The sequence below is a fragment of the Mastigoproctus giganteus genome, chromosome 7, assembly GCF_048544385.1.
Source record: "Mastigoproctus giganteus isolate SK-2022 chromosome 7, ASM4854438v1, whole genome shotgun sequence".
Lineage (NCBI taxonomy): Eukaryota > Metazoa > Arthropoda > Arachnida > Uropygi > Thelyphonidae > Mastigoproctus > Mastigoproctus giganteus.
In genome coordinates, this window is record NC_143581.1 from 158,072,998 (window position 1) to 158,089,431 (window position 16,434).

Consider the following 16,434-nt stretch of genomic DNA (forward strand, 5'->3'; position numbering starts at 1 on the left):
ATCCAATAAATCCACAAAAGCCTTGCTAGTGTGCGAGTGACCAATCCACAAATTCCAGTCAATATCTGGGAAATTGAAATCTCCCATTATAAGACTCTCTGATTTACTGGCCCACTCTATTTCCCTGTATAATATCTTATTATACTCATCAGAGTCATTAGGCCTATAGCACACTCCTACTCTCAATTTTGATTTCCCTATGCTTATGTCACACCAAACTGACTCGACACTGCCCTGTCCATCGATGTCGACTGGCTTCACTTCCTTGGATTTTATGTGTTTCTTAACTAATAGCATAACCCCTGCTCCCCTCCTATCCTGTCTATCCTTTCTATACACATTGTATTCCCCAAATTCCAGTTCTGCATTCCTTATATCTGTGTGACACCACGTCTCTGATATCCCAACAATATCTGCCTTTGATGTTTTGAGCAATACCTCAAATTCATCAAATTTATTTACCAAACTCCTAGCATTGGTGTACACGCAGGTATACATGCACCTGTTTGTATTCTTAGCTACCCTAACACAACCCATGTGTTTACTTGTACCGCATTGACTCCCAGCAGTCTCTGAAATATCCTGCAACTTGTTTTTCAGGCTTCTGCTCATTTCAATAGAAGCAGTGCAAGAATCACTTCCACCTCTGCCAGTGGCTACTGTTAATCTACTAGTCCTTGTACCTCCGGGCGCCTCCGTAGCCAGGTGGGAAGGAGCAGCAGTGCGTAGCACACGCTTCTTGATTAGACCGGGGTTCGAGCCCGTCACCACCAAATACGGAGGATGCGGAAAGGTCATTCAGGGAATGACCACCGCATATCCCGGAGCAATATGGCCTTAGTTGCTAATGCTCCTAAAAACCAAATAACAACAACAACAACAACCTTGTACCTCCCCCAACTAGCAGTTTTCCGACCCACCTAACACTGCCTTGACAGCATCAGCAAAAATTCTTGCACCCTTTCTATTTAAGTGTATCCCATCCCTGTAGAAGCAATCTCTCCTGTTAACAAGTACAGTCCAGGCTGAAAAAAATTCTACCCCTTGAGCCTTGCACAATCTTTCCAGGGCCGAATTGATCGACAAGGCTCTCATCATATACTCCCTCCTATCGTGTCTGGGCAGAATTGCAGACACTTTCAAATTCAACTCTAATTCACGGCTTTTTTTCAACAGTGACCTGTACTTGCTAAGTAATTCCGCCGGGCTCCTACTCTTAATATCATTAGTGCCAACGTGTACAACTATATCACCTTTTGTGCCCTTAAAAGATGATATCCGCTCTACAACGTCATCAACCTTTGCCCCTGGCAGACATACCCTGGTCCTATTCCACCTATCCTTTTTACAAAGCATGTTCTCCATTTTCTTGACAATTGAGTCATCAACAACTACTAGTTCCTGTGGGAAAATATTGCACGTGCTACAGACCTAAATGAGGCAACCCCAAGAATTACAAAGAATGCAGAGAAAATAAAAACAACTTTCATAGCAAGAACAACTCAAAGTGTAATTAAAATCCATTAGATTAAGTTACAAAGAATTGGAAGAGATGGAATGGCTGTCATCTGTTTGGATAGAAGATCAAACAAAAAACAAGTTTACTTATGATAGAAGCAAAAGTATTAGCAACATTTTATTACGTAATAGTCGTAATAAAATACGTAAGTATTTTATTCGTAAAAAATACTTACATATTTTTTATTATTTATTATATTATAATAAAATATAATATAATAATAATAAAAATATTATAAAAAATTATAATATTATTTTTTATTATGTATTTTAATTGTTATAAAATACGTAAGTATTTTATTATGATTATTTATTGTGTTTGGTAATGTTTTGGTTACCAATGTGTGTTCAATCTTGGGTGGTCGGCACCCAACCCTATTTTTCCCATAGGGCCTGTTGTTTATATTGCACGATTTTGCATTGCACGAGGGTTTCTAGGAACACAACTATCGTGCTATACGAGGACTGACTGTATATATTTTAGTATTAAATCAGCTCACACCAACCATAAGAATAAGTATTTACTGTAACTAAAATATTTATTTGCATATTAAAATAAAATAAATATTTACAAAAACTGCTATTATATTAAATATACATGTAAAAACATTAAAACTGTGATAAAATCCTTGAGATAAAATACACTAAAATAAACCGGATTAAAAGCGATAAAAACGATAAAAATCTCTGGAGCTTTCGGAAGCTTGCGCTCCCTTCCTCAGCAGTAACAAAACTTCCTGCAGCACGTCCATATATATAACAGGATCACGGTACCTATACACGTGGTGCAGTCGGCGCATGGTCTGAACTGGAAGCGGAAATAGCTCGGGAACGTGTTAAGCAAAACCGTTCATCCGTACTTAGGATAATAGTTTCAAACAGAGGATGCATACGCATACCTCTGTCCCTATTCATAATATTGTGGTCGGATGAACAGATTCGTAGGCTCTCGAGCCATTTACGGTTCCAGAACCCATGCGCTCGATCCATGATAACCGCATCCTCTGGGGAAATTGATGCTGCTTCTCCCAAAAATGTTCGGCCACAGCAGACTTATTGTAATCAGCGGTTTTTTATAGCATTTGCATGCTCCCCCAGACGATCCTTGAGCCGTCGTTTTGTCTCGCCCACATAACACTCCCCACAATCCGGGCATTTTATCCTGTATACTACTCCACTACTCAGGTCCTTTGCTATTGGGTCTTTTACCTGAGACAACACTGTGTGCAATCTCCGCCCAGGAAGCTGCACACAGCGTGTTTTATAGCCCCGCAAAATTCTAGCGAGATGCTCAGTAACGCCCGGATAGTAAGGAATGTATGCGGTAGCGACAGGAACAAACGGTTCCTGACGGTTAGACTCTATTCCTCTACTAAATCTGTCTATGATCCTCTGGGGGTATCTGCATTTTCTAAGGTCTGCTGTGACCCGTCTAATTTCACATTCTTTGTCCTCAGAGGTGGTGCAGTGTGACCCTGCTCTATCTAGTAGAGCTTTCACTACACTATTCTTATGCTGCCCAGCTTGTGCTGAACTATAATGGGTGTACTGGCCTCTGCACATAGGTTTTTTAAACACAGAAGTTTTTAGCCTAGGGCCTACCCTAGAGACCAGTACATCCAAGAAAGGAAGGGTACCTCCTGTTTCCACCTCTGAGGTAAATTGTATAAATTGGGAGAAGCTATTAAGCCAATGGAGTGCATCATCCTCTCTCCCCTTCTGGACCACGGTAAAGGTATCATCAACATAACTTTTCCATTTCTTTATGGGAAACTGACATCCACTAAAAACCCTGTCCTCTAACTCCTCCATGGCCAGATTGGCCACGATGGCGCTAATAGGAGATCCCATGGCTGTACCGTGAACCTGTTGAGAAGCAGCATCAAATTTCCCCAGAGGATGCGGTTATCATGGATCGAGCGCATGGGTTCTGGACCCGTAAATGGCTCGAGAGCCTACGAATATGTTCATCCGACCACAATATTATGAATAGGGACAGAGGTATACGTATGCATCCTCTGTTTGAAACTATTATCCTAAGTACGGATGAACGGTTTTGCTTAACACGTTCCCGAGCTATTTCCGCTTCCAGTTCAGACCATGCGCCGACTGCACCACGTGTATAGGTACCGTGATCCTGTTATATATATGGATGTGCTGCAGGAAGTTTTGTTACTGCTGAGGAAGGGAGCACAAGCTTCCGAAAGCTCCAGAGATTTTTATCGTTTTTATCGCTTTTAATCGGTTTATTTTAGTGTATTTTATCTCAAGGATTTTATCACAGTTTTAATGTTTTTACATGTATATTTAATATAATAGCAGTTTTTGTAAATATTTATTTTATTTTAATATGCAAATAATATTTTAGTTACAGTAAATACTTATTCTTATGGTTGGTGTGAGCTGATTTAATACTAAAATATGAATTTTCCCAACCTCAGAGGCCTTTTTCAGGATACTGACTGTATATTATTGTAAAAGAGTATACAATATAAAACGTTCATAAAGCATAAAATGATAAAAACATTCTAGACAGAATTATTTAGATAAATAAGTAAAACTTAAAAATAGCTGACACGTTGTCATTGTCAGATAAAAAAACCCCAGGGCTCACATCTGGTGAGTATGGGCTTGGCATACCTAGGGTCCTGAGCTGGATATCATCATTCTTCTCTTCCTTGGTGATTCCCTTTTATCTCTCTCCTTCTCTCTCTCTCGGGGTAGTTCAGTTCAGAATTTTTTTTTTTTTTTGGGATGGTGCAGCACAAGCCTCAGGCTTCCTTGCACCATATGGCATAATAATAATAATAATAAAAAAAAAATCTGTCTGAGTGTATAAAGCTCAGACAGATGGTTAAAACATAAACGACGGTCATTATAAAAAGACAGACATTCAATTAAAATATCACGGACTGTTAAAATGATTTTGGTATTTTGGACGAACAGAGGGGTGAAGTGGAAGTGGGTTTTTTTTTTTTTTTTTTTTTGGCTGATGCTGCATAAGCTTGCTTTCTTGCATCAAATGCCTCTACTAATGCTAATGCTATTATGTGGTTACAAAGGAATTGGATGCAAAAAATAATTTTGATATCATATATTTGGATTTCAAGAAATCTATTAAGGGTAAGTTGCTACAATGGATAAAAGGATGGTTGAGTGGGAGAAGACAGAGGGTGGTAATTAATGGGTGCTGCTCTTCGTGGACTAATGTTATTAGTGGAGTCCCACAAGGTTCGATGTTGGGTCCTCTGTTGTGTTGTATATTTATCAATGATATTGATTAAGGTATATGAGGCTTAGTGTTGAAGTTTGCAGATGATACAAAGGTTGGCAGGGTTGTTAATGACAGTAATGGCAGTGTGCTACTGCAACAGGATCTAGATAATTTGGGCAGATGGGCTAAGAAGTGGCAACTGAAGTTTAACCTTGACAAATGCAAAGTAGTGCATATGGGTAGACGTAACCCCAGAGAAACATACCGTATGGTACTACACTTAAGGTGGTAGAAAATGAAAAAGACCTGGGAGTAATTGTGCAGTCAGATATGAAGTTTTCTGAGCAATGCAGACAGGCTGCCAAGGCAGGTCATGGGGTTTTGTCAATGATATATAAGAATTTTGCTAGCAGGGAAAACGAGGTGATTGTCCCTCTGTATAAGGCAATGGTCAGGCCACACCTTCAGTACTCCGTACAGGTCTGGAGGCCTCATTCTAGGAAGGATGTAGATTTTCTTGAGTGTGTACAGAGAAGGGCAACAAGATTGGTGAGGGGAATGGAGGGATTCCCTTACCAAGAGAGGCTAGAGAGGCTTAAGTTCTGCAAATTGCAGTGGCTGGAGACTAGGCACCTGCGTGTTGATCTGATTGAGGTGTATAAGGCCTTGAATGGGCTGAGCACGCTGAATTCTGATGGGATTCTTCCATTTGTTCAGATTACGAACCTAAGGGGGCATAAATTCAAATTAAGGAAAGACAGATGTAGAATAGATGTGCGGAAATTTGCCTTTAGCCAGTGGGTGGTTAATTGCCGGAACAAACATCCATCTGTTATTGTGGAAGTTGATAGGTTAAATAAATTTAAGGAGGAACTGGACAGGAATTTGGAGGGAGTGGTGTGATTTTTTTTTTTTTGACTGATGCTGAATAAGCTCATACACTTGCTTTCTTGCATCACATGCCACTAATACTACTACATGATTAACCAAAGTGAGCAAAGAGTAGTTATAAAGTGGGTCAAGGACTTTTGTGGTTTTAGCCATTATCATTAAACCAAGTCCAACGAGCTAAAACAGCCCATACCGTAAGACTGCCTCCACCAAACCTCATGGATTAGACTAGCATTTCCCAAACTGTGTTCCGCGGAACACTAGTGTTCCATAAAAAATTGTAATTAATAATTTAAAAAAAATAAATAAAATAAACAAATTTTGCATATCACTTTTGTATCATTATAATTTTTAACATAATTTTTGTTTTAAATTTTATTGAATTAAATTGGAATCATGACTCTGACCAGAGCAGCAAAGCAAAAGGCTCAAGCTAATGGGAGTGCTGTGGTTCAGGGGAGAACTGAGGGGGGCAGTTGCCCTCTGAATCACAATCTATTAAAATGCACTGTTTGCTTGATGTTTGCGGAGCAGTCGGGTACGGGACATGATACTGCCAAGGGGGATGTCTTTGTGTGTGCACGATGTAAGGAGTGCAAGGAAATCAGGCGACAACTCTGCGTTGTTATGGGCCTTTATGAGACCTTGAAGGACAGGGTGGATGCCCTCGAAGGAAATAAATTGAGGGGCCCATCAAGCTCTCAGCTGCCCACATCAACGCCAGAGCTTGCACTTGGTCATCAGGCAACACAGGGGCAGCCCCCTAGGCAGAATGCGCTGGTCCCACAGGAACTAGTAGTTGTTGGTGACTCTATTGTCAGGGAAACGGGGAACATGCTTTGTAAAAAGGATAGGTGGAATAGGACCAGGGTATGTCTGCCAGGGGCAAAGGTTGATGACGTTGTAGAGCGGATATCATCTTTTAAGGGCACAAAAGGTGATATAGTTGTACACGTTGGCACTAATGATATTAAGAGTAGGAGACCGGCGGAATTACTTAGCAAGTACAGGTCACTGTTGAAAAAAAGCCGTGAATTAGGGTTGAATTTGAAAGTGTCTGCAATTCTGCCCAGACACGATAGGAGGGAGTATATGATGAGAGCCGTGTCGATCAATTCGGCCCTGGAGGGATTGTGCAAGGCTCAAGGGGTAGAATTTTTTTCAGCCTGGACTGTACTTGTTAACAGGAGAGATTGCTTCTACAGGGATGGGATACACTTAAATAGAAAGGGTGCAAGAATTTTTGCTGATGCTGTCGAGGCAGTGTTAGGTGGGTCGGAAAACTGCTAGTTGGGGGGGATACAAGGACTAATAGATTAACAGTAGCCACTGGCAGAGGTGGAAGTGATTCTTGCACTGCTTCTATTCAAATGAGCAGAAGTCTGAAAAACAAGATGCAGGATATTTCAGAGACTGCTGGTAGTCATTGCGTTACAAGTAAACACATGGGTTGTGTTAGGGTAGCTAAGAATAGAAACAGGTGCATGTATACCTGCGTGTACACCAATGCTAGGAGTTTGGTAAATAAATTTGATGAATTTGAGGTATTGCTCAAAACATCAAAGGCATATATTGTTGGGATATCAGAGACGTGGTGTCACACAGATATAAGTAATGCGGAACTGGAATTTGGGGAATACAATGTATATAGAAAGGATAGACAGGACAGGAGGGGAGGAGGGGTTATGCTATTAATTAAGAAACACATAAAGTCAAAGGAAGTGAAGCCAGTTGACATCGATGGACAGGGCAGTGTCGAGTCAGTTTGGTGTGACATAAGCATAGGGAAATCAAAATTGAGAGTAGGAGTGTGCTATAGGCCTAATGACTCTGATGAGTATAATAATATATTGTACAGGGAAATAGAGTGGGCCAGTAAATCAGAGAGTCTTATAATGGGGGATTTTAATTTCACAGATATTGACTGGAATTTGTGGGTTGGTCACTCGCACACTAGCAAGGCTTTTGTGGATTTATTGGATGATTGTTTTCTACATCAGCATGTTCGTGAGGCAACAAGAGGGAGCAATACTCTTGATCTGATTATCAGTAGTGATTCTTCATGCATTAAGAACCTGCAGATAAATGAACCACTAGGTAGCAGTGATCACAGTGTGTTGAAGTGGGATTTACTCAAGGAGGTAACTACCATCAGAGGTAAAGGGAAGGGTTTTTGTTTTCGTAAAGGCGACTATGATGGTCTGAGACAGTATTTAAATTCTATACAGTGGGACCAATTGATGATGTTACCAACAGCAAACTCAAAATGGGAAGCATTCAAGGAACTAATCTTGGAGGCTACCAGGCTTTACATACCAACTAAGAAATATTGTTCAAGGTTTAGGCCTAAATGGTTGTCAGATGGACTAATGAGACATGTGGCAGAGAAGAAAAATGCATGGGATACATACAAATTAATGGGTGACATGGAAGCCTATGATAGATATAAGTTGGTCTGTAACCAAGTCACAAAGGAGATTAGGCAGGCAAAGGCAGACTACGAAAAATCCTTGGCAAAGGATGCAAAGAAAAACAGAAAGGAGTTCTTTACATACTTGAACTCGAGAAGGAAAGGGATGAATCAGATTGGTCCACTGGATATTGATGGTTCAACAGTTGAGGATCCTGCTCAGGTGGCTAACAATCTAAACGAGTATTTTGCATCTACATTCACGCATGAGGAGTTATTCAGGAAGGAGAATGATGTAGGTAAAGTAAACATTGGCAGTGAGCTGGATGATTTTGTAATAACTGAGAGGAAAGTGGAGGAGAGATTGTTGAGGATAAACATAAAAAAGGCACCTGGGGTGGATGGGATCTATCCAGTTATATTAAAGGAGGCAGCAAAGGAAGTATGCAAACCCCTAGCCATAATTATGAGAGCTTCTTTGGACTCAGGGGAGGTACCCATAGACTGGAGATGTGCAAATGTAACCCCAATTCACAAAGGAGGATCAAAGGCTGACACAAGTAATTATAGACCTGTTAGTTTAACTTCTGTTCCAGGTAAATTAATGGAGGCACTAGTTAAAGAAGCACTGCAGGATCATCTAGACAAGAATTCAGTTATAGCTCAGATGCAGCATGGTTTTGTTAAGGGCAGGTCTTGCCTGACCAATTTGATTGGATACTATGATGTAGTCACAAAAGAACTGGATGCAGGGAATAACTTTGATATTATATATTTGGATCTTAGAAAGGCTTTTGATACTGTTGCACATGGAAGACTGCTGCACAAATTGGAGCAGTGTGGCATTGGAGGCAAATTGCTGCTATGGATAAGGGGATGGTTGAGTGGCAGAAGACAGAGAGTGGTAATCAATGGACACTGCTCAACGTGGACTAATGTTATTAGTGGAGTTCCTCAAGGTTCAGTGTTGGGTCCATTGTTGTTTTCGGTGTTTATGAATGATATTGATGATGGGATATCAAGTTTAATGTCTAAGTTTGCAGATGATACAAAGGTTGGCAGGGTCGTTAAGGACACTACTGACGCTATGCTGCTGCAACAGGATCTGGAAAGGTTGAACAGATGGGCTGAGAGGTGGAAAATGAAGTTTAACATTGACAAATGTAAAGTACTACATATGGGTAACAGTAACCCCAGAGCAATGTATCAACTCTGCGGTACTACACTGACAGTGGTGGAGAATGAAAAGGACCTGGGGGTAATTGTGCAGGCAGATATGAAGTTCTCTGAGCAGTGCAGACGAGCTGCAAGAGTAGCTCATGGTGTCTTGTCAATGATATACAGGAATTTTTCTAGCAGGGATAAGGAGGTGATTATTCCCTTGTATAAGGCAATGGTTAGGCCACATCTTGAGTACTGTATACAGGTCTGGAGGCCTCATTTCAAGAAGGATGTAGAGCTGCTGGAACGGGTACAGAGAAGGGCAACAAGATTAGTAAATGGAACAAAGGGTTGCTCTTACGAAGAAAGGCTTAAGTTTTGCAAATTACAGAGTCTGGAGACTAGGCACCGGCGAGGTGATCTGATAGAGGTGTATAAGGCTTTGAATGGTTTGAGCATGCTCAATGCCAATGGGATTCTTCATCTTTCTCAGAATAATCACCTCAGAGGGCATAAATTCAAATTGAGGAAGGACGGATGTCGGATAGATGTGCGGAAATTTGCCTTTGGCCAGCGGGTGGTTGGTTGGTGGAACCGACTTCCATCACTTGTTGTTGAAGTTGATAGCCTAAACAAATTTAAAGCTCAACTGGACAGGTATTTCGAACGAACGGAGGGGTGAAATGGGAGAGGGTTTTTTTTTTTTTTTTTTGGCTGATGCTGAATAAGCTTGCTTTCTTGCATCATATGCCTCTACTAATGCTAATGCTAATGCTAACATAACTTTTTTTTTCAGTTATTAATATACTGGCATAGACTAATAATCAAATAGACCACAAAACACTATTTTAGCAGGTTTTGCATAAAGAAGTATAAGTAGAGGTAATGATATCTATGAAAAAGTAGCAATGTAGTGATCTAATATGCCATTCGTATGCGATTTAGCCTGGAGTACATGGTTGAGGGAGAGGGGGAAGTGAACCGATATCATGCATCATTCGGGTAGGTGAAACAAAGTAGCCTTCCGCTGACACGTTCTTGCATGTTTACACACTAGTGGTGGTGGTGGTGGTGGTGGTGCAGTGCAGACTGTCTTCGCAATTACAAGATTAGTTCTACAGTAGTGTGGAAAACTAGTAAGCATAACACATAACTAAATTCACTTTCTTGTATAAATTTTTTTTTTGAAATAATATTATTAAAATAAATGACCGTAGATTAGTGGTTTAGAACGAGAAGTAAGTACTTCTAGTAGTGCAACTGTGGTCAATGAAAATGAACACAATATTGTCATACTTCAAAGTGAGGATGAACAATCTCAGCCTTTTGTTCCCTAAAAAATCCAAAGTGAAAAAAGAAGAACCAACTAATAAAAGATCAAAATGAAAGTATGATGACAGTTATTTAAATTTCGGCTTTACATGTGTTGGAAATAAAGGTGCTCCTGATGCATGGCATTGTATGTAATACAATATTAGCAAACAGTTCTTTGGCACCCAATAATCTTTGTAGGCATTTGGAAACCAATCATGCTGAATACAAAGACAAAGATAAAAGTTTTTTTAAGAGGCATCAAGATTCACTGAAAAATTCTAAACTTTCAATGCTGAAACTTGCTAAAACAGACAACGAAAATGCAACAGAAGCATCTTATCAAGTTACTGTATTGCTCTTAAAGACGAAGCTCATACTTTTGGAGAAACGCTTATCAAGCCTTGCGCGAAAGATATTGTAACATGCATATTATAGACCAGTCTGTTCAAAAAATTGATGCAGTATAATTATCAAATAATACTGTTGTACGCTGTATTAAAGATCTTTCTGATGATGTTGAAAAAGAGCTGGCTTGTTGACTGAAATTTTGCAGTGAGTATTCATTGCAGAAAGATGAATCCAGTGATGTTTTAGGACTTGCTGTGCTACTAGTATTTGTCTGATATAGATTTAATAATACTATTGAAGAAGATCTACAAAGCAACTCCATTGGAGAAGAAATATTCAACTGAATCAACAATTTTATCACAATGCATGAAATTAGTTGGGGAAAATGTACTGATGTATGTACTCATGGCGCTTAGGCAATGGTCGGGAAGATGAAGGAACTGACATGAATGTTAAATGTAGCACCACAAAGCACTGTCATTGTGTTCTACATAGACAAGCTCTGGCTGCTAATAAAATACCAGCATATTTAAAAATTGTGCTGGAATGAAACTAAAAATTATTAACTTTGTCAAATTTCAACCACTTCAATCCACATTATTTAAAATTTTGTGTGATGAAATGGGTAGTCAACATAAAGCACTTTTTTTACACACTGAAGTAAGGTGGCTATCCAGAGGCAAAATATTTGTGAGACTTTTTGAACTTCCTAGTGAACTACTGGTATTCTTCACTTCTGGTAACTTGGGACGAAATTTTATTGACCATTTGACAAATTTCTTGTGGCAAATGAGACTTGCGTATCTTGCAGATATTTATTCAAAATTAAATGAAATCAATCTGTCACTACAAGGGAAAAATGTGACAATTTTTATTAGAATGGATAAAATTTCATCCTTTAGAAAGAAACTGGAATTCTGGATATCTTCTGTAGAACTAAATAAGTTTGACTGCTTCCCCCACGTTACATGAATTTCTGATAGAAATAAATTCTACAATCCAGGAAGAAGTTCCCAGCACAATTTCACAACACCTACATGACTTGCAACCATCTTTAGAATATTTTCCAAACACCACAGATAATTCTTGAGTTTGAAATCCATTTATAATCACAGCCAAACCTACGCTTCACTATGCACGATTATGAAAACCTAATTGATTTAATTTCTGACTCTAATTTAAAACAAAAGTTTAAGGAACTTCTACTAAATAATTTTTGGAGTAGCTTAATATAACACTACCACAATGTGGCTAAATGTACATTTCAAATATTACTTCCTTTTGCTACAACTTATTTGTGTGAGACTGACTTTTCCTATTATACTGCAACAAAAACTAAATATAGGAATAGATTTCATGCTGACCCTGACATGAGGATTCAACTTTCCAGCATTATACCTAATATTAAATGAATTTGTGATTCAAAGACACAGAAACAGCAATCCCATTAAAACACAATTAATTTTTTTCCTTTTTAAAAATCACAATTCATGTTGTTTTGGTATATATATGTATATTTTTCTTTTAATTTGTTTTCAAAAATAAAATGCATTCGAGCATTAATTATGTTTTTTATTTAAAAACCAAATAGCCACAAAAGAATATAAGTGTTCCGTAAATATATTGTGAGATGAAAAAGTGTTCCGTGACTAAAAAGTTTGGGAAATGCTGAATTAGACACTCTAACAGGAAGCATTCTCCAGGTAACCTCAAAACCCAAACAAATCCATCACAACAAAATATTGTGTAGTGTGGTTCACTGCTTCACACCACCTTCTACTGTTCACAATAGAAGAAGGTGGTATGAAGAGTTCATAAACATTGGGAATGACTCCATATGCAAAACTGCATTTGGAGTTATTCCCAACTGTGATAATGAGTTTGTGCCCAGGTACCATACCAATGAACACAGGCAATACAGCTTCTTACAGCTGGTTGATATACTGAACATTCCTGTGGCTTGGACCTGCTTCTTGATGGCTAAGAACATTAGGAAAGACTCCAAATGCCATTTTGCATTAGTGACTGTGATGACGAGCTTATGCAAAGCTACCATACCATTGAACACAATACTGTGCACTTCATTTTGTGTAAATTGGTGTGTAAAATTCATTTCTATTTTGCATGTGGAATATTTTAACTGCCAGGGGAAAATACAATTTGCAGGCTGCTAAACAAAATTTCTATTGCTACTTACATCAGTTAATAAAATTTCAAAACACAGTTATTTTTAGAATTATGAAAATAGTATATTAATATTGAATTAAATTGTATTTTACTGCTTATTAAATAGAATACCTGAGTGGAAACAAAACCACCATGAGAATTTCTCTGTTGAGCAATCCATCGAATAACAGGCATAGCTCTTGCTATATTTTCTGATCCTGCTAAGTGTAGCATGGTTAAAATGGCATAGCTTCCAATTTCTACACTGACTGAATGAGAAGTATCTTTATCATCATCTTTCCAGAACATTATACTACCTAGAATAAAATATTTTGATTTCATAATTTTATGTAGTGTTCCAGAAGATTCAAATTACTCTTTTTTTTTTTTTTTTAACTGAATTTCTATTTTCTTCGGTTGGAAAAAAAAAAAAATTCAGAATTAATTTCTTATTCTCTATTCAGATAAGCACTCTGTAATGTAACTGCATTCAGTATAAATTATCAAAACTAAGATAATTTATACAATTATTTAAAAAAGTAAATTGCCAAGAAATTGAAAATATAAGACACAAGTCTTTAATTGCTGTGAGCTGATTTCTCCCTATAAAGAAAGCAAGTCAGACAAGTACAAAAGTAATATTAGTGTTTAGAAAGTTGCATTTTAATATAACCATTTTATCTAAATTTGAAGGAAAAGAAAGCAATGCAATGTTGAGTAAATCCTCATTAATTTGGACTCTTGGACTGCCTTGTATCTTATTTATGCAAAATGGCTATTATATCCTAAATGAGAATTTATTGTAAAATTCCAAATTTTTTTTATAATGTCTTTTCAATCACTTTGTAAAAGAAGTAAAATCATTTCAAGGGGAAAAATTAAATGCAAATGAAAACATTAACTCCTTCCACTGGAATTTTACCAAGCAATGGTGAAAAATATCAAGTGTGTCTTTGCTAATATCCCAATATCACACCTCCTCATGGTGCATATGTATCATAGGTGGTATGAGGGGTGTGGCATACTTGGAGAGACACAGCTATAAATATCTGTATCAAACAAAACAATTGAAGAGTGTTTGATAGGCTTTTTTTTTTTGACAATTCCTACAGTGAGCAGAACACAAGAGGAGAAAAGACTGAAGCCACCAATATTAGTTAAAAATTATAACTTAAATATTGTTATTTTCAACAACTGCAAATTGAAATCAAGTCAAGGAGAGTACAATTGTAAGTGCTTAGAAAAAGCTATTAAATGTAAGAATTTGAGGATATAAGAATATTACTAGAAGAAGATGAGGCTGGATAATTGATGGTGATAGAACAAGAAACAGCAACAGTAAGTGAAGTGAGAAGTGAAGAAGGAAGTACAGAAAAAATTAAATTACACGAAGCCAGAAGTTGCCTTGATACTAAATCTGCTGATTCTCATGAGGAGCAAAGAAGACATGAAACAGAAATACAATAGAAGAGGCGTGCAGCAGAAACTGAACATCTATGAAACAGAGAGTAGAGTCTTTGAAAGAGATAAGTCATTAATTAACCTAACTTCCCTTTTTTGAATGAAATGTAGAAACCTCAGAGAGGTTTCAGTTGTACCACTCAAGATGTCAGAACAATATTCCAAGGTAGGATGAATTTGAGATTTTTACAGAGTGAGTAAGCTCAGGAGCACAGGTTTTGAGAAGTGGAGAAAAACCATCAGGACCTGGAACTTTTTTGACATTAAGATTGTCCAAAATTATTCTGACATTCTTTTGATGAAAGACAACAGGAGGCAGTGAGTGGAGTGTAAAATGTGTTTAGTGTCAAATGGCACCAGGGGTTCCCCCCATCTCCGCATTGCTTTCATTGCAGGTCTACCAGTTCACTGGGAAGGCTAGAGATTTAAAAATGTATGGATTTTGTATATGTGTGGTGTGGTGTATCATTGTTCATCTGGCCATTTAGTTGCTGGACCACTACTGAGGCCCAATGTTGTCCACACTTCGCCCTGTGGAGGCAGACCAGTTACCCAGTAGTTTGAAATTTTTTACTCTGGCAGGCCCTGCCACCTAGTTTTCTGAGATTTCAGTAACTAGAGCCTATGTTAAAAAAAAAAAAAATAAAGGGGAGATAATGCTAGAGTTGGAAAGGCCAACTATGGTGAGTGTGGTTGAATTTTGTCATAATTAAATTTGGACATGTAGGGTGTACACTAGCGTACAGACAGAGTAGGGGAGGGAGAATGAAGACTGGGGGAAAGACAGAAAAATGGGGAAGATAGAGAAGACGATCCAGGTACTCAGTGGGGCATGTCCATGCCCTGCCAGAAGGAAAAGAGGGATGGGGAGGAGATAGGAGGGATGTCACCTTCCCCTTGGAGTAACTTGGAGTAAAAGGGGACCATGCAAGGGCGCCAGCCCAGATCGCTAATTAGGCGTATGTGCAGCATGGAGCTGCTTTGTCAGGCCAGTATTCATTCCTGGGACTGCATCCCGTCCTTGAAATCTGCATGTCCAATCCTAGTGGTGTCGTTCCTGGGACAGCTAGGTCCCGTCCTAGAGGTGTAGTTTTACCAATCGTGTGTCAGACATGGTTGGTTTGGAGCCTAGTCCACATTCCAGACAGTGGAACTGATGAACCCTGGCAGTTGAAGTTTAGTAGGTGAATTGAGTTTGAAGTTTGTCCATGGGAGGAATCCCCTCCGGTGAAATAGTATTGAGTCAGGTTGTCGGTGATGCTTAGTTGTCCATCCAGTTGAAGTTTGGATAGGGAAAATCAGGTGGGATTTAGTCTATAGGAGGAATCCTGTGCAGTGAATTTGTTTTCAAGTCAGGTCGAGTCATTTGTCAATGATGTTTGGTCCTGCATCTGGTGGGAGTTCTACTGTATGGAGTGAGTCCAATCGGAAAGGTTCAGCGGAGTCCACTTAGGTCACTGGGTCTAAAGCCATTGGCCCTGTGCTTCCGTCCTACCCATCAGTACAGTAATGTGCCTTTGGGTCAGTTAGTCAGTTTATCCTAGGTAAGGTATGGAGTTGCTTTAGATTTGATCAGGCAGAGGCGGGAGGGTCTTTCGCCTGGTGAATCGTTCCTGTGCAAACTTGGAGAATGCATGATAGGTCTGGTCATCTAAGAGAAGGCATTCCTGGTTCTTCGGAATGAGTTTAAGCCGAATAATGAGGTTGCTTCTGAGGTTGTCGTATAGGTCACAGTCATGTAGCAGGTGGCCCCAAGTCTCTTGGGTACACAGGTACATTGTGGATTGTTTGCTATTCCCAGGAGTAAGCTTACTTCTGATGGCACCATGTCCGGTGAAAAGATATGTGGTGAATAATCCTGGGGAGAACCAGGTAGGTGATTTTGGGTAGACTTTATGGGCATCTGGGATGAATTTCTGGGTGATAGGTACTTATGATAGAGCCCACCTTG

At 39.0% G+C, this 16,434-nt stretch overlaps 1 protein-coding gene across 1 annotated transcript in view; it reads right to left on the minus strand.

Annotated features, from left to right (window-relative positions):
- LOC150083280 (murinoglobulin-1-like) overlaps positions 1-16,434 on the minus strand; it is an 892,685-nt gene that overhangs the window by 270,116 nt on the left and 606,135 nt on the right. The window contains exon 26 of the mRNA XM_090378459.1: positions 13,155-13,339. Coding sequence (XP_090234585.1) covers positions 13,155-13,339 — 185 coding nt within the window. The remainder of the gene's footprint in view (positions 1-13,154; positions 13,340-16,434) is intronic.